Source organism: Fusarium oxysporum, chromosome 2 (genome assembly GCF_000149955.1).
Source record: "Fusarium oxysporum f. sp. lycopersici 4287 chromosome 2, whole genome shotgun sequence".
Classification (NCBI taxonomy): domain Eukaryota; kingdom Fungi; phylum Ascomycota; class Sordariomycetes; order Hypocreales; family Nectriaceae; genus Fusarium; species Fusarium oxysporum.
Window position 1 is genome coordinate 4,439,443 of NC_030987.1, and position 22,778 is coordinate 4,462,220.

The window sequence follows — 22,778 nt, forward strand, 5'->3', positions numbered from 1 at the left end:
AAGAATACAGCAAATAAACCTATCACAGCAACGAGCCATCGAAAGCTCGGAAGTTGTTGTTTGCATGTCGTAGTATATCCAACCATTAGGACAGACTGGCAGATAAAAGTCAAAGCGTCTTGTACGAATAACATCCCCCCAACCAGATGGATAACATGACGACTCAGCAGTTGAAAGGAGAATTGGCACAGGAGACTTTGGGCGGCCAGAAGGGAAGACGCTTGTATGGGTAAACTTTGAGTCGCATCCACGTGGTTGTTCAAATGGAGTGGTGAGACTGAGAAGTTTTGATACTGTAGACGTTATCACTCGTGTCCTTGACGTATGAAAGGAAGAACTTTCGCTCGTAGACTCGGTGTTGGTTGGCAATGTCGTGGCTGAAGGTGTAGGCGGAGCCCTCCCAGTTGGCCATGTCTTGCTGAGCCAAACCGAGGTGGACAAGAGTGGGATCCCCACTGTTGCCCGAAACTATGAGCATTTTGGTCGCTTCCATCAACCGACCTCAATTATCGCTTACCAAGTTCAAGTCATGACACTAATATTCGCCAATCCAATTGACAGCCTCAAGAGCGAAACGTACCTGATCTCATGCACCGGGTCAGGCAATGCAATCGCTGCGATGCCATGATTTACAGGGATCTCCCCCACCAGGCTAAGATCAATCGGGGCTCCATATGCAAGTGACCCTTGCTTAATTTCCTGAGATGGCCACAAGGCTGAATTTTCCCCCCTTCTCCATCATGATGCGCAATTAACAAAGTCCTGACGCGCTGCTATGTTCAATCGAAAGCGTCGCGGCGTCACGGATGAGGAACGGCTCAGCAGTTACGAGCTCGACTGGCCAACCTCGCAACGATGGAAGCCAAACTACTCCGTCCCGCGCAACTCGCTCGAGTATAATCTCAATACATTACGAGACTCATTTGACCCAAATAAAGAGTTCGAGAGACGGCCCAATGTACCGCATCCGATGTCTTTCGGGAGTCGGCGCGACATGGATACCTCTGCCAAGGCCATTCGACAAGGAGTTCTGGACCAGGGTGCCGATGAAGAGGAGTTCTCTAATTTGAAGCTTTGGATAGAGACGATGTCTGAGTTGTACATGAACGATCTCGATAATCGGGCTCGGTGGGATCCACGTTGGCTCAATGTTACTCGCAGAGAGCGCTTCGAAGGGCTTGAATCTACCGCCATATCAATTGTTGACTACTTCGCCAATGAGACGGTGGAGAAAAGCGAACTCGTCACGACAAAGAAGGATCTCGCGGTAGCTCTCGACTCGAGACCGGAGAGCTCCCAGGTGCGAGTCATTATGGTTAGCGATTTGAGTCGCTTCGTCATGGGTGTGCTGGGTCAATTGTACTCAGTAGATCCCGAATTCTGGTACGAACATCTCATCGCCTCAGGGTACTGCGCAAGCGACAGTGGTCTCAAGTTGAAGAATGCAACTTGGATGAACTGGGCCGAACAAGAAACGCATTTCCGTCATCGACCTCTCCCGGGGATCGGTCAGCGAACAGAATGGAACCTGCCACGTCGAACCAAAGCTCGTAAATGGGCACATCTTCGTTGGGGTCGACTTGGTCTCCTTCATTACCTCGGGCGCAAGGGGTTTTACGAGGATGAGATTGCAAAGCGCATCTCTGATGGACGCTGGACAATTGAACGAGACGTTGTTCTTGACAAGTATGGGCTGCTTCTGACTGACAAGAGAAAGAAACGTGCAGAGAAGAAGATGAAGGAAAAGAGAAAGAAAGAGGAAAAGGCAAAAAAGAAGAGCTTGGATGCTTTTGATGTTCCGAAAACATCTAGTGGCCACGAGATTGAAGGCACATCGACAAGGGCCAAAACATCGAATGTGTACCGCCCCTACAGCACGTTCCATCCTGTGCTACCGCAGAACCCAACGTACTGGGGCAATCGAGATCTCAGAGTCATGGCTCCAGAAGGCTTGGGTTATTGGTTAAGTGTTGACAAGGAGGGCCGAAAGACAAGTGAGTATGTTCCAAGCAGACTGGCAATGTTAACTGACACGCGCAGTCATTCTGGTCTTTGACCCACCACGAACTATGCAACACGATAAGACCAAGGAGACAACACCATCTCTAACCTTCATGCCTCGAGCCATGGAGTTTGAGTCGTATACGGATGAAGAGCTTTGGCGTGTCGCTGACCCTGATGAGACATACCTAGATCCACCTGCGCCAACCTTTACAAAGAAGCAATTGAAGAAGGACAAGAAGGAAGCCAGGAGAAGGCGAGCACAGGCAAGAAGGAATCAACATGAGCAGTCAATTGCTGTCGATGAGAAAGGCAATGACACCGCTTCGGAATACTCCAGCGACTCCGAATTCGATGAAGAGTATCGAGACTCACTTCGAAAGGCCTACAAAGATCGTCAACATTTACTGCGCGATCGTGACTTTGCGCGCAAGTACTCTCTATCCACTTTTGATCTTGTGTACCGATATATCAGCAAGATACCCACCAGCACGCTCAATCAGGACGATTCGATGATACCATCTGTCCTCACGCGACTCCCATTCGATGATATGTGGCAGCTCCTAGCCGAACTCCGTCTCATGCAAGACCACGTTGATGCTGATCTTGGCGCTGACCTGCACGTTCATTTGCTTGAAGCTGCTGGCACAATGACAAGACAGAATGTAGCGTGGATAAGATCGACTCTGCAGGAGCTGAGTGAGTGGATTGGCCATATCAAAAAGTCCAAAAATATTCTCAATCTACCCAAAGAGCTGGAGGAAGAGATGGCCGAGCTCACGGCTGATCTCCAATCCCTGCAGTCACGTTCAGAACAAACGCTCAATCTCTTGGTCGCTTCAACAGGCATCGCCCAGTCATCTCTCGTCATCGATCAAACGTCTGGCATCAACAAGCTCACTGAACTCGCATTCTTCTTCATACCCCTCTCCTTCATCACATCCGTCTTCTCCATGCAAGTCGCAGAACTCACCGAATCACCACCCAAGATGTGGACATGGGGTCTCTCTCTCGGCCTAGTCTTTCTCATAACCTACCTCATCCGCAGTTTTGTTCGCTCGCCTTCTGTCAGACTCTCTGCAATGCGAGTCCGTGTAACAATGCTTAACCGTTTTACGCCCAAGTCCCGGTCTGCATCGCACCGTCTCAATTCCGTTGGTAACCGTGCTATCGCCGGCTATCTCTTCTTCTTCCTCATACGCTGCTTCTTCGTCCTCATAATTTTGACTTTTCTTCTGCTCTTTATCTTCCTTGTACATCTTGGCCTCTGGGCTGGCGCAGCTGGTACGGCGATATACTTTATCATCACGCGATGGCCCGAGCCGGCAGTGCTGGCACCTTGCTTCATCGCGATCGTTCTGGCAGTCATCGGCTTTTACGCTTCGTGCCATTGGGCTACAGACATACATGCGTTTTGGGAGAAATGGAGTGTTGCGGCGGCAGAAATGCTTATGAGTATGTTGCCTGACAAGTGGAAGTTTGATCGAGTTGATGATGAGGATTTGGCGGATGAGGGTGTCAAGACTTATGCGCGACAGGCAATCTTTTTTGCGTCAACATAAGCTGTCAGAGCTTGCATGTATGCTTGTGTTGCCAGGAATGTTCTGGCTTTCAGCAGCCCTGTTCGATTCTCTGCATCTACTGCTTGTGCCTTGTACATCCATTGGTCTGAGTGGCCGCCAACGCCAAGCGGCTGCGGATACTGCAAACGACTTCATGCGCCGTTTGACATAATCTTGCGCACAGCGCATAAGTTATGACGCATTGGTCTCAGTAATGAAATAGATAATAACCCTGACCATGTCAACAGATCAGTACCGTGAAAGGTTTTTGGATAGAAGCTTATATTGTCAAAAGGATTATCGTGTCCTAATCATGTGTTAGTAGCCTAAAGTTTAACCTTATGACTAGCAATCAGCTCCATAGTCAACAAATCAGGGAGAGTCGCAAACATGGAAGTCACAAGAAGGTTTTGTGAATGCTTACGGGATTGGTTGCAGTGAGAAACTGAACAGTGCCGGGCAGTGGCATTCTTCTTATCGTTTGCCTGCATCTACTGGTTGATACGGCCTATGCCTTCCATGATTTGCTGCGGGTAGTCGCTTCCGTGAATAATCACTCTGCTCACATCATTCTATTCACGCTGTCGTTTGCTGCAAACCACTTCCTCCTCTTCATCTCACAACAAACATCTCATCACTGAAACTCTTTCATCCTTTCAACATGACTCAGGACGATATTCCTAAGTCTGACATTGATCCCGCGTTGTATTTTACGCCTCAAACTCACCTCAGCGATTATTCTAAAGAAATGGACACTGAAGAGACATACGCCGTGGATGACCTCTGCGCTTCTTCGATACGCGCTTCTTCCTACAAGCTTCTCTTTGATGGCACCTACTCCGACATATCGATCATCTGCCGCGGTCGAGAGTTCAAGGTTCATCGTGCTATTGTGTGCACGCAGTGCGAATGGTTTGAGAAGGTATTCACAACCCCGCCCAAGGTACGCGACCTCCCATACTATCACATGCTCTCACTGATTCCTCCCAGAAGCGCACCATTAGGAGTGTGACTCTAGATCAAGACCCCGATGTATTTCAGCATTTTCTCGAGTTTCTCTACACTGGAACATACACTGCTCAAAGGCCTACCGCATTGGTTGAGGCTGAGAGAGCGAAGGAGATTCAAGACAGGCTTGACTGTTATCCGCGTTGCCCCATCGAAAAAGACATCGCAAAAGACAGTGTGCCAGAGCGCCCTGTAAGACGATCAAATAGGTTATTGTCAACTACACCCGCCACGGCACAGACAGAAACCCCGGCCAAGTCACCCGAAGGCTCACCGCATGAAATAATCCTCGCCATGAATCTCTTCATCGTGGCTCAGACATACAACGTCCACGCTCTTCAACTCCTCTGCCGAGATCGCTTCTACACCGCTGCCAGAAACCGCTGGGTCAATAAGACATGGACCGACTGGGAGGCTACCAAGGAGTTTGAGGACGTTGTGCTGGACGTCTATGGCTCTACAAAAGAGGTTAATACTCCGTTGTGGAAGGCTTTGTGCAAGTTGATTTGTATGAAGAGGGATGGTGATAAGATGAAGGAGAGGATGATGGCTGTCAAGGGGGAGCAAATGTATCTTGATGATGGCGTTGCAAGGTACATGCTGGAGCCTAGAGGCAACGAGTCTAGATGATTGCTGGCCTAGCGAGACCTTGAGGCAGGATACCATACCTTTGTTTTGACGCTTGGTTTAAGCTTTAAAAGATAGACTAAGGTTTCACGACTTCTATGAACAATATTTCTACACGAACCTTGCCATGGTTTTAGTTTGAAGTGATTACTTCTCCGACTAGGGCTAAGACTTCGTGCGTATCATAACTTTCAATGACAGTCGCTTGGACAAGTTCTAAATTCTATGTGGACTGTGGTGATATAAGCTCTCAGCTGCAGGTCTCAACTGCAAATAGTACATCTAGCTCACAACTGAGACATTATACCATAACGCCTAACCAATTACTATAGCATAAATACAGATAAAGAAAAACCTAAAAGATGACTCATTCGCCTGCCTTCACGGGTAATAAGATTGGACAAGTTTAATAGCCCTGGCAACCACCTCCCGATCATTCTGAAAAGTCAACTTCTCCAGAACCTCTTCATAGCCATACCACTCAACCTCAAACTCATCCTCACATTTCCCAACAGTTTTATTCTCGTTGACAGCAGCAACATACCACCAAATCAGCTTCATCTCATGCTCACCAATCCTTCTCATCTGCACTGAAATCGGCTCACAAACACTTTTGAAAACACGCGTTTCATCAGGAACATCCGTTTCTTCAGAAGGGCAGAGGCGAGATTTCATGTTGATGGGTAGTAAACGACAGGATATTCCTGTTTCTTCGGTTGTTTCACGAATTGCAGTATCGCCGCGTGACTCGCCTACATTGCGACGTCCTTTGGGAAGGATGTATTCGTTACGCTTTATATCGTGCAGGATACATATTTCATGTGTTGAGAGGCGGAAGAGAATTGTACCAGCGCTCTCGACAAAGTTTTCGGATGTGAAAGTCTCGGTCTTGTAATGGGAGGTTGCCATGGCTAGGATTCTGTTAGGCTGTTCTTATGAGGTAGTGTGAGCCGGAGCTTACTTCTTCTGAGCGCTAAATCAATGTTGTTATTTTCTTAGTGAGTTAGTTGAGTTCTATGGATGAGAAAATCGAAATTGGAGATGGGAGATGAGTAGAAGGTGAGATGAGGTTGAGCTGGGTTTCGAGTATGCGTGAAGTGGGGCTTGGTTGACTGATGCAGCCTAAGCCAATCAATATTCTCCATTTTCTCTACTGGGTCAATGAGGATTCAAGATATATGTGACAAAGTCGTAAATGTTTGCAGTAACAGAGTGTCTATAGTCACGGCTATCTCTATCTTCAAAGCAATATTGTGGTCAATGGAGGAGCGTTTTGAAAGTTGCCTTTAAAATGTCCATCACAGCACAATTCAAGGTCTACCTGTGAGCTATCGCCAACAAGATGGATCAGAGTATATGTTGTGAGATTAGCTTGGCGCCTGAAGATAAAAGTTAACTTCTGTCGCTGGACAGAGTCATGCTTCACGTGTTGAGACATCTGCCATCAGACATTGGGAGCTATGGAGGCCTTGATATGAGAGAACTTTTAACAGCTACAATGCAGGGTTATGGCTAATGCCTACCTTGTTCATAAACAGCACATAAATAGGGAAGGATGAACGGCAACAAAATATGAGACTGCGAACGTAAATGCTGTCCAAGATACTTAGGTGTTACTTGTTTGTGTGTCTTTTCCCCCTTCAATTTCAACAGTCACTGGTTACAATCAACGCTTAATACAGTATTGGAGTAATTTGTTGACAGTACATGGAAGTCAATACATCGAATAGAATTGCCTCGCCCAGTGAAACTTTCTTACCCGGCAATTCCACCCATCCAGCCACAGCATCTCATCTCAAACCTTATCACCACCCACCCTACACCAAATCAAAACTCTCACACGATCCGTCCCGCGGGGCAAAACATCCAGACCCTTAACACATTCCCTCCCGATCCGTGGCGACAAACTCCTACTCGTCATTCTCATATCCAACCCCCAGCCATAACTCTACCACTACCGATCATACCAATCACTACCGATGGCGTTATACCGCGCCGCGTAGATCCCGGCGGCGTAGCCCATCGCCAAGACCGGCAGCCAGAAAAACTCTCCGGCCTGGTCTAGAAGCATGCAGGTACAGCCGATCCCTGCCTAGTGCGGACATCCCCTGGGCGGAGACGTCAGCCAAGAAGTTTTGGCAGACGTTAGGGTTGTAACGCAGATTCTTGGCCATTTCAGCCAAGGTGTCACGAATCTCGATTGTCAGAAGCCTCAAGTCGCACAGGTCACGCAAACACAGTTGACGACAAACAATAGTCTAATGAATTGGTATCTGTCATGAATGGTCAAAAACACGCTATGAATGAACTCCTAACCAAATGATCATGATCGACCTCTATAGTAAACCCTTTCCATCCCTAAATACCTCATCATACCAGCGCGACTCGGTCTCCGCTTCATTACTGGCTTTACAGATCGTATCCCAATCTGTCGATCGCAATTCCCAAGCCTTTGTGTCCTTGTTCTTGCCAAACAATAGCGACGCGCTTCCCTTGGTCTTTGCGCCATATGACCAAACCTCCAGGTTGCCATCGTCAGCGGTAATGCTCGCTAACGGTGTTGTCGTGTTTGCTGTCATGTGCGCCTCGAGGAGGTTGCGCAGCTGGGGAAAGTACCACGTCTTATCCCACCAAGTTGATCGACGGGCCTTTAATCCGTCTCTCCAAGCGTTGTGGTGTATCGCGACGGGGACCGACGTCGTCCAGAAGTCCACGAAAAGCGAGACGTCACCCCAGCCGCCTTCATGGTCATCCAATTGAGAGAACGGAGCTTCAGCCTTGGAAATGTCGCTTGGCACACCACCTACGCGAGGGGGCGAAACGCCAGCTTGGCTCGACTCCTTGGCAATTGAGGAGGGATCGTCAAGTGACACGAAAGCACCGCCGTAGTCAGAGTAGCAAGTCGGGTAGAAAAGTTCTTGTGTGTAATCCAAGCCGACGTGATACTCAAATTCGTCCCTAGCAGAAATCGCTGCCTCTTTTCCGGGGTTGTCGCCAGCAAAGTCATCCTGCTTGATCTGTCGGCGCCAAAGTTCCTGCTCGCCAAAAACCTCGGCGAAAATACCCTGGTCGCCTGCAAGATCCTCGGCAGACCTGACCTCAAGAAGATCTTGGTCCATGCGATCTTTGACACGTTGGAAGTATCGTCGCATGTCGCCTGCGGGACCCATGAAACTGCCACTGTTGACATACTTGGGGCGCATATATTTGTATCGTGATACAGTATAGTCGGTGAAGAAGCCGAAGACGTTTTCGGGGAGGGTGCTGTCGGGGACGTCGTTGCAGTAGAGGTTCGAGACTTTGTCGCGTGGGGCGATGCAGCCTTTTTGCGCGGCGGCAATGATGGTCTGCTGCATTAATTCCTTGTCAAAGAAGCCGTATACCTCTGCAATTCGTCGGTTCGCTCGCTCGTTGCTGCTGTAGTATCGGTGCATCATGACGCTTGGAGGTAGCTGTAGCCAAATGTCGTGTGCATCCAGCATGAGCACGAGATCATCCTCTCCAAGCTTCTCCTCCTCTGACACCACATCACCTGTGGCCCATTGTAGGTAGTTGAGTGTACCGGTAATTTTCCCCAGCTGCGAAGGTCCAATTCCGTCGGCCTCGGTATGGAAGTCTTTCTTCCAATTGACGATTACAGGCGCGGGATACCCCAACGCCACGGCGCTGCTGACAACCTTGCAGAGATCGGGACTCGAATCATCGACGGGTAAAACGATGACAAACTTTCTTTCCCCGGAGGAGATGTTGGCTGGGGTGACTAAGGTTTCTTGTAATATCGGACCCGTTGGTCTCCAAACACTATCATTATGGATCTGATGGTCAGTTTGAGCTTCAATCGGAAGAAGGGAACATACTAAGTAGTAGATTGTTAATGCAGAAGCAAATAAGGCAAATAGTAAAGTTGAACCCTTCTTAACCCATCTCCAATTTGAACCGTTGACACGAAATCTAGGGCGAGGACGCGCAGCGCCAGGGAGAGCAATGTGTGAAGGCATGTGTCATAAGCAGGAAATGTATGTATAGTGAAGAAAGAGAGAGGAATGTATCAAGGGACAAGAAGAAACGAGGTTTTCGGATAGAATGTCAAGCCAGGGTTAAGGGAGAGACAGAAGTGGGCCGCGGTGGAACAATATAAGTTACTAAAGAAAAACCGGGCTTATTGTAAACGAAGGAAGGACGATCAAGAAGGATGCACACAAAAGGAACACAAAGCAGGATGTTGAAAGGTTGAGAGTGGACAAGGCAGACAGAGCCAAGGAGGGAAGACAAGCACAAGACAGTCCGGTATACGGCAGTCATGACAAGGTAGCTGCAGCTCTCTTCCCACTATAAACCCGGGCTGTGGAGCACCTAATCTTATCGAGCCGCTCGAGTATCTTGTCGGTGTGAGGCTCATATTAAAGGTACATGCGCCCTGCGGCCCCCAGGCAGTGTGAACACGGCATGCTTGACACTAGCGGGCTAATTCGAGACAGGTCATCTGAGTGGGAGAGTCTGTGATTCGTCAGAGTCGCTGCTAGGGCTGTGCCGTAACCGAAGTTAGCACTGGACTTGCTGCTGATGCTCGAGTCCTACAAGGCATTTCCCGCTTCGTTGATCTCCGTAAAACAATAGCAGCGCCAAAAACAATGGATGACCCCTCTAAAATTCCTGACATGTTCAGTGATAGGAGATTTGTAAATGTCAGCCAAGATTGTTGTTCCAAGGTTATATCCTTGTTGATTTGCAATACCAAGCATTGGCATCGAGATTGCACCAAAACGCAAATTCCCGAGTTAAAAGGCAAGAGAGCTCCACCCGCTAACCCGCGGCCCCCAAGTCGACGTACCACGATGAAACATTCCTTCTCAGCACGGCCGCAAAACTCGTTCAGGAGATATTACATCAGGGGAACATCGTGCTGACGGGCTGTACCTATCATTTTAGCTCTACGCGCAGACTTTTTCTCAAGTAATTTATTACCTACTACAGAACAATTTTAAGACAGTAAGCAGCCCCCCCTGAGTCTGGAAGCAGCCACGTCGAAGAGCCCAAAACGCAAAACACTTGACTGGCCAGAAATGAAACAAATCTGAGCCACCGCCAGCGCCATCTCGCAAGGTCTATCGCCCCATTAAGCCCTGTACATATTCAACATGAGATACTTTCCAGTCACCGACGGACCCTTCGAGGCGCAGTAATTTAATGCTTGTTTTTTATTTTCGGTAATTGTTAAGAAAAAAAGTCTGTCGCAGCCCGCGGCGATGCGAGAACCGGTTACAGAACTGTTTTGAGCTGTTGCAAGGCGCAGGTGTTGATCAACAGAGACTCACTAAAAATGACGACAGATCTTCATGTCAGGGGAGAAATGGAAAGGCCACCTCGTAACACGCGACCACAAAATCGGGCACTTCCACTTTGGGTGTGCCTCGCTGTTCTGACCGTTGTGTTTGGCTGCCGTGTTTGCCGCCCGTGGTTGGTGGGGCTGACTCTTTTGGGGCTGAGCTGGACATGTTCAAGCCGGAGTCGGGCGAAATGTCATCACAAGCCTCCTGTTCTGACACGAAAGGGTTCATAATCCTTCTATTCTTGGCATATCCTTCATGTATGCTTATTATTGAGTCCTAGACATGGATCGTCATTCTTAAAAGCTTCATTCGTAGCCGAGCTGGAGACAAGCCTGGTCAGGTGCTTGTTAGTACACGCTATACGTAAATCCCCAACAAATACGCAAATCCTGGTATTGTAATTTGTTCAAAACTGGACGCCTGTTCACATGCATAGTCTCGCCCGGTAACGGATGCCACAGTCAAGATGGTGGCCTTGCCACGTGTATTTGTCAAATTTGGGTAATAGCCGAGCTTTCAGCTTTGCAGCCGAGCAGCAAGCAACATTAACAAGGGTGCAGCTTGAGGAGATGTCAGTAACTTCAGGTCTCGACTACAGGACAGAAATACTCAAGCAAGCTGAGGATAACTGATGATAAACTCAATAGTTTCTTTGACCACCTTGTGTAATTATTTTCATACCCTCATGCACCAAATTCCGAAGCTGCACGGATTAACCATCCCCAGGGAGCAAGCAGACTTCTGACGCTGAATCAGGATGCCAAAATAAACTGGCCTAAAGGCTTACTACGATATATTAAAATGACCTCAGTAGTTTCATCATTTAGGATCTCAGGCAAAAAGGGTATGGAGATGGATAGAATACTCCATGACCCCAACAGCGAAATCCCCATGTTTGATCATTACACTTCTCATCTTATCCCTGACCCTAGGCACATGGATTACAGCCGCAACAAGCCTGCACACAATCTCCCTCATCGCAGTGTCAGTTGGCGGCGTGGTCTGATACAACTCATCAACCACGTCAGGAAAGCACTTGGCTTCTTCCCAAACGAGCTCTACGGCGCGGTAGAATCGATCACGCGCCAAAAGTCGAAGGGCAGGCACGTCGTACTTGTCTGCCATGACGTAAAGCCGGAGAGGCAGTGTCATGTCGCTACGTAAATCAGCGAATTGCTTTAATCCTTCCGTCCGACTGCAGTGACCGAATGCCACCGCGTCTGTCACCTTTGCGAGCTTAGATTGTCCATCTCCCGCCACATCACCATTGCCTGAAGGAGTGTTTGGGTACTCGTCGTACTCATTGTATTCTTCATCTGGCTCTTCGTCATGCTCGTGTTCGGTGACCCAATCTTCAGTTCCTTCCGCGGGAGACGACATACCCGCTTCCTGATTGCCGCACGCCGGCTGCTGCAAGCTCTGAAGAACAGTTTCGGGGTCAAGCAGGGCCGCTTTAGATGGCTCTCCCCACGTAAAGCTTACGCCGTTACTGTAGGTTCCAGTGTACAAGAACTCGAGGAACCGCTCAACGACACCAGGATCATCTTCCGGCAGCTCAATAGATCGTGACGTAGATTCCTAAACATTGATATGTTAGCATAAGATGTGTTATTTGCAGTTGAGACCTATGGCTGAGAGCTTATATCACCGCATAGAAATTAGTGGGCTGTTACCAGCGTCTGTTTGAAAACACACCGTATTCGCCGCTCATTGCTTCATCAAAGAAAGGAGACAGCGTGCATACAACAGCGCGATGGGTTTTGAATCGGCGCTCCCCGCAGATGATGGTCATGTCTGAGAACTTCTCACTGCGAAGAATAGTTGATAGCGCGGCATGAATAGATGTAGCTTTAGACCCTTCGATAGAGTCATCGTCTCTGTATTCACATCCTGTAGAAGATGGTGCGCGGCTGCGTTTTCGTGGCGTGGGTGACTTTGCTGCCCTCGCCGCTATATCTTGAGAAGCCCGAGCTCGAACAGCATCTCTAGTAGTAGGAGGGAGTGTTGTCATCATATTGCAGTCTTGTCACCGTGAGACCCTTGAAGAAGGAAACTCAGCCTAAGCCATGGAGTTATGTGTAAGTATGTTGCAACTAAGTTCAGTTCCCAAATGCGGGGCATTGCTTGATTGGCCAGGCCCCTTCGTTTATGCAGTGCCTGCATCGAGTTATGAAATAGTTATGCAACATCTGATTATTGACCTCCCATATCCGATGCTCTGAAAATTCAAAGCAATTTATTTTTACTGACACCTTACGAGGTAAGGTACGCGATGCAAGCATCAGATATCAGGTCTATCAACTCAAAATAACACTCTCATAAACACAGTTCAGGCAGCATACCAACTACACACAAAATAGCCCAAGCTGCTACCTTAGTCTACCGTATTGACTCGCAAAAGGTTCGTTGTCTATATCATCTCTTTTTCCAAGTGCTAGCCACTCTCCCACTTATGAATTGTCAAGATGGCATCTGCAAATTCATCCGGAGCTTCCATTGGAAACGCATGCCCAACATCAACCTCTCTCCTCTCATAACGACCAGAAAAGTGCTTAACATGTGCAGCGGTACCCCCTGGTTTCAAAGGATCCTGCCGTCCATCCAAAGTGATTGTCGGAACACTTATCTTAGGCTGAGCAGCTAGAGCATCCTCCAACTTCTGCAAAGCTGGATCGCCTTTTGCGTTACCAAAGCAGAATCTGTAAGCGTGAATGACAACATTGACAAAATCAGGATTATCAAAGGCTTTTGCAGTTCTCTTGTAAAAGTCTTCTGTGAATGAGAATGAAGGTGACCATTGCTTCCAAAGAATCCGACAGAGATCTCGTCGACTCTCTGTAAGACAAGCAATTCCGCGTTCTTGCTGGAACAAATGCTGATACCAACAAACACATTCCAAACTCGGTGCAAAAGGCTTCTGGTAACTTGAAAGATCTGCAACGTCGTATCCTGCATATGAAACAAGTCCAACGACACGTTCAGGCCAGAGAGCAGATGCAACACATACAGACATTCCGCCCCAGTCGAAGCCACCAAGGACTGCCTTATCGATGTTTAAAGCATCCATGAGCTCAATAACATCTGAGCCAAGAGCTGCTTGCTGACCACTCCTCATGGTTGAATCTGATAGGAAGCGTGTTGGGCCATAACCACGGACATAGGGAACAACGACTCTTGCACCGCTGGAGATGAGTTTTGGAACAATTTCATCATACGCGTGGATATCGTATGGGAAGCCGTGATATAAAAGGACAGGCCAGCCTGATGAGGGGCCGTGGTCGTAGTACCCGACTTCTAGGGTTCGTGTCTTGATGGTTTTGAGTGACATGATTGTCCAAAGTGAGAAATTGTTCAAATTGATGGTGATAGTATTTAAGTCATAGTAATGCGTGGTGTTTTATTGTTGCTCTACGCCTTGTGGTTGACATGTACTATCGTTCCTGATCCGACAATGTGACGTCAGATCAAGGGACAGTATTATTAATGATTCAGATAGTAAGCATAGTCTATGTCAGCCAATAAACAACGTCTATATGATCCGTAACGTTAGTATATTATTTTCTTGCCTGCATATGCAAAGGACACTCTCTTTAGGAACCTTGGCTTTTAATGGAATCAATCTGGCCAAAATACTCGTTCACAGGGGCCCACACTCTGGGGTTGTTTTCCTCCGCAAACTTGATAAGTTCACTCAGTTTCTTGAGATCTTTTGAGATTTACTACTGTCACAACAGTCAAGAGTATTGGTAAAATGCAAGATGAATCTCATCATCGAGTAATTTTAAAAAGAAGTTGCATTCGCCTAAAAATGCGACTGATACAAGTCTACATAAAGCGATATCATGTTGCAGACGTTAACAATTTAACAATATGCTCTTCCTCGATAAGAGCCCACGAAATGTCTCTCTTTTCTCTCTCCAAGATATCTCAAAAAAAAAAAAAAAAAAAAAAAAAAACTGATAGACAAATGTGAATGACATTCCGTCTCCTCCCGTTGTTGGTAGTACTGCTGGGCGTCGGAAGGCCCAATCGTCCAGCAATATGGTCTTCATATACTTTGATTTTTAAGAACGACATCTCCAACAACATCACAAACAAGCAGAGGGCTGATGAATGGTATGTCCCTCGCTGCCTTGCAGAACAAGGTCTGGTTATATGCCTCAAAGTCTCAAATCTGTACTCCGGCCACTGGCTGAAATGCGCCTGGACTATAAACAGTGAGCCGCATATCCTTTCGAATCTGAGAACTGTGGCCGCGATCTTCTTTGGAAAAACACCCTCTTTCGTGTTTCAGGTCGTATTCTGATCTGCTGCTTTGATGGCCTTCCAGCTAGGCAGCTGCAGCTATAAAGTTTGTGAATTTCCAACTTCCTAGCGAGTTGTGGATGCTGATTTTGTGGAAGTTGGCAGAAGATTCTGTATGATGCATCGTCTCGGGCTTCTGAAGTGTAGAACAACATAGAGCATCAGCCCCATGCAGATCGTTGAGGTATTCCACTTGGTCATTGGCCAAGCATCAAGAGATAAACCACTTCATAGACAAATATTGCTTGAGGTAGGTTTCATAGCGCTCCTTTGTTGCCAAATTGGAGCAAACAAAGGTTGAAAACAGCTCCTTCCCTGTTGATGGAAGTGCCACTTGAGAATAGGGCTCTTTGTAACATATTGTATAGATAAGATATGAGATAGAAAAGGGGGCTAATTTGGTGAAAAGCAGGTGTTTGCCCCAGCCGAACTTTTGTTTCTCTGCTGCGAAAAGGTTCAGGTGCACTGACTGCATCGAGCCCATAAAAGTCCAGATTTATGCTGGGACGCTTTTAGTCAATTGTCCAGTTCCAAAAGCTTCGACTACTTACAAATCCATCTTGGATCGCGGTACGAGCCTTTCCTGTACTTCTCTGACGGGCAATTTGGACAAAAGAGGTTATAAACAGATTTATTTACACCTGACATCTTTCCGCAGGCGCCTAACGAGCCATGGGCACGGTGACATATGATCTGTTCCATGCGTGAGTCGTAGAGCTGTTTGCACCACATACAGGTGAAATGTGTCATTGTATTTTCACACATGTTTGCTGTTCGAGGTTGAGAGTGGTGGGAAGTTAGCGGTATGAGATCGGTTGGGATATTTGAGGAGCAAGTTTGGGAGCCGTGAATATTGGGAAGTGCAGTCATATTTATGGAGTAATCTTTGAGAGACTATATTGTAAGACTCCTCTGTGACCTCTACGTGAATTCATTTGAAAGCCAATATCCCTAGTTTCGGGTCATGGGCCCCCCGTTGATGACGTTTGTATGCCATAGGAACTCAAAACGTCATTGACAGACCAGTTGGCTTTATATCTTTGTCTACCTTACTGAGCAAGTTCACCATATATTACTGGTGGATCCAAATGTGAAATAATCATATGCAAACAATAGACCGCAGTCATTCAGAGAGTAGTTTCAGTTAAGTCAAACAAGGTGCCAATGGAAAGTGGGAGTGTTTGTTGAGTTAAAATTAAGCTCGCTGATACGGAGTCAAATCTCATAACGAAGCCTCTCAGCCACTCGTCAAATTTAAGCTGGTCAACCTCACCCGTGACTCATTTATAAGCTCTACCTCTCACCATGAGAAACCACTGACGGATAGGTCTATGTGAAGATTCACAGGTGCATGGTGAGTGTAGGAGACAGCTCCTGAGCCTGGGTTCAAAAAAGCAACCTGGCTCGCTTGTTTTCGGCTGTTCTTGTCGATGAGGCTCTTGATGAATGAATCAGCAGGCTCCCGCCTTTCTATCACAGGAGCTGGTTGGTTCTCTGGGGCGACTGGAGCATTGTTCTCGACTTCTCGCTTGACTTGTCGAGGGATGTACATGCGCGGTCGGTTTGCTTCGACAACAGACGAAGATGTAGGCCCATCAATAATAAAACCTCGAACAGATTGGCCTTTGTGTGCTGGGCAATTTCATTTCTATAGCTTCAAAATGTACTCAAATGCTTTCTTTTCTCGAATGGCATAAAGCCTTAGTGTATTTGAAGTCCGTGTCCGTGTCCGTGGCGCAGTAAGATAAGCGTCCCGAAAAGCAGGGATCACACTCCGCAGCATGGAGCCCGACGCAGCTCGGTAGATATAAGACGAGCTAAGGCCCTTGATCCTATTTAACCTCATTCCCTATCTCACTTCAATATCAAAAATATAAACGATACGAAAATCATTCATAATGGCGCCGAATCTAAAATCAGTCGTTTCCAGAAACATTCGCGATCATACCACAAGAACAGTCCTCAGAAAGGCCCTAGAAGAAAAAGATGGGAAGTCCCTGAAGCAATCACCAGAGACCGCGGCTATGGTCCGCGACTGGGAGAGTCTCGGCCAGAAAAGGGGAAGGCAGAGTCTGGAGAACCATGATAAGGCTATACAGGAAAAGAAGCCAGATGTTGATGGTATGACGGATGAGGAGCTAAGTCGAATCAGCATTCATATTTCTTCCATTGAAGAAGAATCTGGAGAACATTCAGATGAGAAGATGAAAGATGAGGAGACGACCAAGTTTGACGAGTACAAGCATCATCAGTTTATACACAGATGGGGTTTATTTCAAGACTCGGATGGGCGCGATGAAGAGTGGTTTATCCCTGATCCGCCTGTCCTTGAAGAAACAGATCCTGAATATCTGTGCGATATGTGTCGACACATTGACTTCAAAATCCTTTTATCACAACGAGGCTTACCGGGGAATCAACTACCAGGACAGTCCCGCATTTCTGTTTATGGCATTCCCAAGGTCATGGATGAGAATAGTCATTGTTCCTTCTGCAGACTCATTCGAAAGAGGGCTATTCATGATGGAATACTTACGGATGTGCATCCTGATGATTGGCCGGGGATGCAATTGAGCATCAGCACTTTGGATGATGGTCCAGGGTTTCCTCTGAGGCTCCAGGTGGAATTCTCGGATCTTGATCGTTTAAAGGTTTCAAGATTGGTGATACATCCAGTTGAACCAGTGGAGAGTCAATCAATGCCCCTTCAGGGCCTTCTGGTTCGCAAGGATTCTGCTGATATGTCTCGCCTTCGAGGGTGGCTCCAGACATGCAAAAAGGATCATAAACCAGCAGAAACTGACTCTACTGAATATCTCAAGCCTCTCATGGGCACATTACGAGTCATCGACACGGTTGACAACTGTGTGAAGGAGGTCGACACACCATGCGATTATATCTGTCTTTCTTATGTCTGGGGAACTGGAAGTCAGACACAATACACTACCAAAACAAGAGACCAACTCAGTAAACCTGGAGGTCTGGGGAACGTCGGACTTCCGCAAACGATTCTTGATGCTATCAAGGTTACAAAACAGCTCGGTATCCGATACCTTTGGATTGATGCTTTATGCATCACGCAAGATGAAAAGGACGACAAAGCTAGGGTCATCTCCAATATGGGGACTATATACGCCAATGCTGTTCTATCCATAATGGCCTCTTCTAACGTCAACCCCACAGACGGATTGCCTGGAGTTGGTATCCCTCGATCACAAGAACAGAGCATAGAGAAATTGCAAGGGATCACCTTAGCAGTGGCATTCCAAGATGCCAGACAAAGGTATTCTGATATCGAAGATCGACTATGGAACACCAGAGCATGGACATTTCAGGAGAGGGTACTCTCAAGGCGATCAGTCTATTTTGCCAACTCGCAAATGTGTTTCATCTGTCCCCACGGAGCCTGCTTCGAAGACACAGTTCCTGTTTCGGGCCCTAACTCGTACACAATCGTTCCCTTCAACGACCAGCTACAACTAACATCCCGAATCCACGACTTGTGGATTCGTATATGGTCAGATCCAACTCAGGCCGCGTATATCAACAAAGCCTTCGCAACCGAAGATGACATGACGATTTTTGTCGGCGAAGACCCAACTACTGGCGAAGCTTCAGAGGATGGCGCTCCATTGTACAAATCCAAAGCCATCCCGAGCTCAGATACAATCGATGCACCTCTTATCAAGGGGCATACACTCTGGGAAGCGTACGCTCACGCTGTTGATGCTTATACAAAGAGAAACATGACGTGGCAGTCCGACGCCGTGAATGCCTTTATCGGTATTGCAGACCTTATCCACCGGGGCACAAACACCAAGTTCTGGCACGCCATGCCGGAATTTGCTCTCACAAGATCTCTCTTATGGTACCCCAAAGAACCCCTTTCTCGAAGACGATCTCCAGATGGGAAGATATTGTTTCCCAGTTGGTCTTGGGCAGCTTGGCAAGGTCACGTCGCATATCGTGGCAGAGGTTTCCATAACGCCGTGTGCTATGCGCCAGCTAGCATGATAATGTGGCTAAAGTCAGCTACAGTTGACGAATTCATGGAAACGTTTGTACAAGTGGAGAGAACGCAGGAAGAAATTGACGAGAGGAGACAACAAGCTGAGAATTCGCGGCTTTTGTTGCACAAGACTGATCTTTGGTCGCTTTTGCATATTGACTGCTACGAGCATGGGTGGGCTGTTGAGCACAATGAGGATCGGAATCAGCATCTCTTCGTACACGAGGCATATCCGGGCATGCGATTTGAGTTTCCGATTAATCTTCCAGATGAGCCTATCGTGGAGTTGCCCTTCGAAGATACCTTGTACTTTCGCGCCAAGGCCGTATCAGTACGGTTATGCGACAAGCCATCTGAGTCGTATTTGGCATCGCCTATACAAGACAATTTCATCCAGATAGGAGTCAACGATGAAGATCGGTCAGCCAACAACCGTCGACCGTGGCAGCGTATCCTCTACCATCAAGGCTATCGCGCTGGAAGTCTAAGCCTCAACGTCTCACTTGAACATCTCAATATCCCCTCAACAGCTGAAGAGGTCCAGAATTCACCAGTGAAGTACATCCTAGTGGCCATATCTCGTGATAGTCTTCCCAGGGTTCAAATCCATACCACGAAATCCACATATGGATCCATAATGTGGATCCATATCCATTCCATTCCATTCCACGTGGGCTTCAGCATTTCCATATCCACGCCACGAAGCCCCTTCCACATGTTCCACATGTGGAAATCGTGGAATATTTTAGGTGGGGTTCGAAAATACCTTGATTTCCTTGTGAAATCCCGCATATCCTAAGTACTTTCTATCACCCACAACAACACAACATCGATTTGCCACCCCATTTTCCTCCGTACACAATGAGTCCATTCTGGGGGCTTCACTGTTACTCGCGTTACTACCCCAAATCGAAATGGCCACTCCCCATCCTACCAAGTCAACCACATCCGTTCCAGAACGAACAGAAGAGGACAATCAACGGCTCTTTCAGCTCTACAAAAGCTGGATCTTGACGGAGAGAGACGGCAAGGCGCGTCTATAGGTATATCGGTTCGGCTACGAATATCCAGCATAACAAGAAACAGGAACGTCGGTGGGTGTGTTGCCTTTGCGTCAAGCAACGGCGGATTTTAATGGACCAATGACAAAAACATTGACGTCACCGAGGGCGGGCGGGACCCATTAATTACCATTGTTGGACGAAGTAGGTTTCCATTCCACGAATTCCACAATATGGATCCATTTCCATAATGGATCCATTTCCACCCATTCCACATCGAAATTATTAGTCAGCATCCATATCCACGCCATATTCACAAATGTGTCGTGGAGTGTCGTGGATTTGAACCCTGAGTCTTCCTTACGTTGCACCTCCCCCCATTGGCTGGGAAATGTACTGGGATGGCGATCCGATGAGAATGCAGTACGAGATTCTTCAAGAAGAGTGGCTACAGCGCAGCCGCCTGCCTGAGGGACCTGACGAGAGTGTGAAGCCAAGTAGTGAGAAGGTTAATGAGACAGGAGATCCAAGATGGGATATGGGTCGCTTTGGAACTACCAGTGTCTTGGATGTTTGCAACGTGCTGTTGCTTAGAGAGGCGAGGGATGGGGTATCTGAGAGGGTTGGTGTTGGGAAGATCAGTCACTCCGCATTCTTTTCTGCAATGCCTGAGCCTGATGTATTCTATTTGAAATGAATTGGCCTAAACTTATCAAGCCATCATCATAAGACTTAGAAAGTTTGAAATTGGGAGTAGATTTCAGTTATTTGCCTTAGTCCATCTTCCAAAATCAACCACTAGCAACAAGCTCATCCGCTGGAACCCTTCGCTTCTTCCAAGCCGCAAGCCTCGCCCTTCTCCGTCTCTTCTTATTTGGCTTGACATTGCGACGGATGTTGGCCAGGATTTCTCTGATCGACATTGCTTTTACATCTATATACAAATTAGCTCTCAATACCTCATTCAACAACGTGTTTGTTCGCAGAAGCTAAGAAAGAAAGGCTTACCGGCAGCTGTGAGATTTGGTCGGCCAGTGGCCAAACTGGCGGTGGCAGAATCCATTTCTTCTTTGGAATATGTTTTTTTTTTTTTTGTTTTAAAAAAAAAAAAAAAAAAGGAGAAATTTGACTAAGTCAAAGAACAGAAAACGGTGCGGGACGGAAGATGCTGATGCTGATGCTGGAACTGGCCTAGGAAGGATCTGGATATGGGATTCTGAAAAAAACTAACCCTAACCCAGCTAAAAAGAATGCGGCGCTTTGGGAGGCACTGAATCAGGGGCGTTACATCTGGGGAAGGCCGCCACTGCCTTCCAGGTCTGTCCCACCAAAGCCTCGTCGTGTTCAGGATCACCAAATCGCATAGAGTCTTGAAAGTTGTGCACTATCTACAAATATTTCGAATATCTTTATTCTCCGTGGAAATGATCGTCTGGTTTTCGTTTCATAAGCCCTCTGCTTCATCTCACCTCTTTCCTCTCTTGAATATTCTGGCTCTCTTTTGTGTTAAGACATGAGATAATGACATCCATGGATATCACTCTCATCGTCTTGGCTTCATATATGACATATCTCTAGCGATGCCATATAGGCGCCCCAGGAATCCAACCCTTCACCCTCTGACATACCAACAAGTCCTGCGCCCCCTCCTCATCCTCCCCCTTCGACCCAATCGTAGCATAAATCGTGAACCCACATCTCTCCAACGCCTCAATCAACTTCAGCAGTATGATCCTTGTCGTGACAGTGTCTGTCCCCGAAGGATTCCACGGCATGTTTGCAAGATGCATCTTGACGCGGTCAGATGTGATTTCACTACGTCTTACGTCACGACCAAATGTTTGGAGGATTGCATCTGTGAGGTCTTTGGGTGGTGAGTCTACGATTTTCAGTTTATCACTGTTGTCGAAGGATATGCAGATCCAGTCGCAGGGCGGTGGGATGGGATCTTGTTTCCGAAAGATGAGGGAATCTGGTACGTCAGTCAAGTTCACAGGAGAGTAAGAGAGTCTTACCTTTACTCTCAGACTTGAGCGTGATCTCCATAGATCCTTGCAACACCCACCCCATATCAAACAATTTCTCCAGAATTCTCAGCATTAATCTCCTCGAATCATCGTTCCCACCAGATCTATGCAACCAAGGCCTTCCACGAAGCCTGAATTCTATTGACTCCCCATATGGTTGCACATGTGCGAGACCAGGTGACCACCGCGCTGCGACGACTTCTTTGATGCCTGATACTTCTGGTTCTGTGAAGTTGATGAGACGAATGCGGTCAAACATGTTGAAGGTCATGCAAGCGAATTGGGTTTGGAAGACGGGTGGTGATGAGGCCATGGTCTCTTGGAATGATGGAGGAAGATCGGGGGTTTTCTCGGGTATTTCTGTGGCTTTGGAAGTAGACATCTTGAAATGAGTTTATAGATTGAGTTGTGATGCTAAATGATGAAAAAAAGCCATGTGTTGCGCTGGGGTTGTATAGGTATTGGTGTCGCGCAGAAATTCGCTTTATGTCGGGAATAGCGTCACTAGCTTTAGCTCAAAGAACACCAAAAACCTTCTGGAATAGAGTGGGTTCCGGGTGCTTTATACACCTCACCAGGCTAACCAACTTCTGTTGGGTCGTGTGCTGCCTTACCGTGGCTGTGCGAGGCGCGGGGCGCAGCAAGATCACCACCACCCTCAGACTGATCCTCACTGCTTGCTGGCCATAAGCTGATCATTACATCTTGGCACAGACCCCAAAGTTGGAGCAGCAATTGGCTTTTTTTCATTCTCTCTCATCAAAGTCTTACAAGTCTAGTTATAACACGCCCGCTCCTCTCTCCGAAACTCCCATGCCCATCTACCACCCGGCCCAAATTCTACAAGCAAAAAAAGTAGTAAAAACTGCCGTGGTTCTGGCCATGCCCGTCGCCGCGTTTTTTTTGTT

The 22,778-nt window shown here is 47.4% G+C and overlaps 13 protein-coding genes across 14 annotated transcripts in view; 4 read left to right on the plus strand and 9 right to left on the minus strand.

The window, feature by feature from the left end:
* Positions 1 to 259: 259 nt before the first annotated feature.
* FOXG_19881 (uncharacterized protein) lies at positions 260 to 478 on the minus strand (the record flags this gene model as incomplete). The annotated part of the gene is made up of 1 exon (XM_018400163.1): positions 260 to 478. One exon carries the CDS (start codon positions 476 to 478, stop codon positions 260 to 262), a length of 219 nt encoding a protein of 72 aa, XP_018245725.1.
* A 250-nt stretch (positions 479 to 728) lies between these two features.
* Positions 729 to 4,025, plus strand: FOXG_08776 (uncharacterized protein). The gene is made up of 2 exons (XM_018387804.1): positions 729 to 1,994; positions 2,041 to 4,025. Exons 1-2 carry the CDS (start codon positions 776 to 778, stop codon positions 3,561 to 3,563), a joined length of 2,742 nt encoding a protein of 913 aa, XP_018245726.1. The 5' UTR covers positions 729 to 775; the 3' UTR covers positions 3,564 to 4,025.
* A 199-nt stretch (positions 4,026 to 4,224) lies between these two features.
* On the plus strand, positions 4,225 to 5,201 carry FOXG_08777 (uncharacterized protein; the record flags this gene model as incomplete). The annotated part of the gene is made up of 2 exons (XM_018387805.1): positions 4,225 to 4,506; positions 4,554 to 5,201. The coding sequence occupies 2 exons, from the start codon at positions 4,225 to 4,227 to the stop codon at positions 5,199 to 5,201; spliced, it is 930 nt and encodes a 309-aa protein (XP_018245727.1).
* A 352-nt stretch (positions 5,202 to 5,553) lies between these two features.
* FOXG_08778 (uncharacterized protein) lies at positions 5,554 to 6,253 on the minus strand. The gene is made up of 2 exons (XM_018387806.1): positions 6,160 to 6,253; positions 5,554 to 6,109 (listed from the first exon to the last, which is right to left on the minus strand). Exon 2 carries the CDS (start codon positions 6,105 to 6,107, stop codon positions 5,580 to 5,582), a length of 528 nt encoding a protein of 175 aa, XP_018245728.1. The 5' UTR covers positions 6,108 to 6,109; positions 6,160 to 6,253; the 3' UTR covers positions 5,554 to 5,579.
* A 1,185-nt stretch (positions 6,254 to 7,438) lies between these two features.
* FOXG_08779 (uncharacterized protein) lies at positions 7,439 to 10,513 on the minus strand. 2 transcript variants are annotated; one of them, XM_018387808.1, is made up of 3 exons: positions 10,168 to 10,513; positions 9,056 to 10,109; positions 7,439 to 9,013 (listed from the first exon to the last, which is right to left on the minus strand). In XM_018387808.1, exons 2-3 carry the CDS (start codon positions 9,194 to 9,196, stop codon positions 7,535 to 7,537), a joined length of 1,620 nt encoding a protein of 539 aa, XP_018245730.1. In that variant the 5' UTR covers positions 9,197 to 10,109; positions 10,168 to 10,513; the 3' UTR covers positions 7,439 to 7,534. The 2 variants fall into 2 exon arrangements, with proteins under 2 accessions (XP_018245730.1, XP_018245729.1); XM_018387807.1 differs by having other exon boundaries at positions 10,164 to 10,513.
* A 1,683-nt stretch (positions 10,514 to 12,196) lies between these two features.
* On the minus strand, positions 12,197 to 12,600 carry FOXG_08780 (uncharacterized protein). The gene has a single exon (XM_018387809.1). The coding sequence runs from the start codon at positions 12,540 to 12,542 to the stop codon at positions 12,198 to 12,200; it is 345 nt and encodes a 114-aa protein (XP_018245731.1). The 5' UTR covers positions 12,543 to 12,600; the 3' UTR covers position 12,197.
* A 362-nt stretch (positions 12,601 to 12,962) lies between these two features.
* On the minus strand, positions 12,963 to 13,968 carry FOXG_08781 (uncharacterized protein; the record flags this gene model as incomplete). The annotated part of the gene is made up of 1 exon (XM_018387810.1): positions 12,963 to 13,968. Exon 1 carries the CDS (start codon positions 13,854 to 13,856, stop codon positions 12,963 to 12,965), a length of 894 nt encoding a protein of 297 aa, XP_018245732.1. The 5' UTR covers positions 13,857 to 13,968.
* Positions 13,969 to 16,731: 2,763 nt separating this feature from the next.
* FOXG_08782 (uncharacterized protein) lies at positions 16,732 to 19,641 on the plus strand (the record flags this gene model as incomplete). Its single annotated transcript, XM_018387811.1, has 1 exon — positions 16,732 to 19,641. The coding sequence occupies one exon, from the start codon at positions 16,732 to 16,734 to the stop codon at positions 19,639 to 19,641; it is 2,910 nt and encodes a 969-aa protein (XP_018245733.1).
* A 533-nt stretch (positions 19,642 to 20,174) lies between these two features.
* FOXG_08783 (uncharacterized protein) lies at positions 20,175 to 20,764 on the plus strand. Its single transcript, XM_018387812.1, has one exon. The coding sequence runs from the start codon at positions 20,235 to 20,237 to the stop codon at positions 20,538 to 20,540; it is 306 nt and encodes a 101-aa protein (XP_018245734.1). The 5' UTR covers positions 20,175 to 20,234; the 3' UTR covers positions 20,541 to 20,764.
* On the minus strand, positions 20,592 to 20,930 carry FOXG_19882 (uncharacterized protein). Its single transcript, XM_018400164.1, has 2 exons — positions 20,852 to 20,930; positions 20,592 to 20,777 (listed from the first exon to the last, which is right to left on the minus strand). The coding sequence occupies exons 1-2, from the start codon at positions 20,904 to 20,906 to the stop codon at positions 20,635 to 20,637; spliced, it is 198 nt and encodes a 65-aa protein (XP_018245735.1). The 5' UTR covers positions 20,907 to 20,930; the 3' UTR covers positions 20,592 to 20,634.
* A 62-nt stretch (positions 20,931 to 20,992) lies between these two features.
* Positions 20,993 to 22,432, minus strand: FOXG_08784 (uncharacterized protein). The gene is made up of 2 exons (XM_018387813.1): positions 21,859 to 22,432; positions 20,993 to 21,815 (listed from the first exon to the last, which is right to left on the minus strand). The coding sequence occupies exons 1-2, from the start codon at positions 22,250 to 22,252 to the stop codon at positions 21,418 to 21,420; spliced, it is 792 nt and encodes a 263-aa protein (XP_018245736.1). The 5' UTR covers positions 22,253 to 22,432; the 3' UTR covers positions 20,993 to 21,417.
* A 17-nt stretch (positions 22,433 to 22,449) lies between these two features.
* On the minus strand, positions 22,450 to 22,569 carry FOXG_19883 (uncharacterized protein; the record flags this gene model as incomplete). The annotated part of the gene is made up of 1 exon (XM_018400165.1): positions 22,450 to 22,569. One exon carries the CDS (start codon positions 22,567 to 22,569, stop codon positions 22,450 to 22,452), a length of 120 nt encoding a protein of 39 aa, XP_018245737.1.
* A 122-nt stretch (positions 22,570 to 22,691) lies between these two features.
* The window catches only part of FOXG_08785 (adenosinetriphosphatase), a gene marked incomplete at both ends in the record, with an annotated part of 5,199 nt that continues 5,112 nt past the window's right edge, over positions 22,692 to 22,778 (minus strand). Inside the window, one exon of the mRNA XM_018387814.1 lies at positions 22,692 to 22,778. Coding sequence (XP_018245738.1) covers positions 22,692 to 22,778 — 87 coding nt within the window.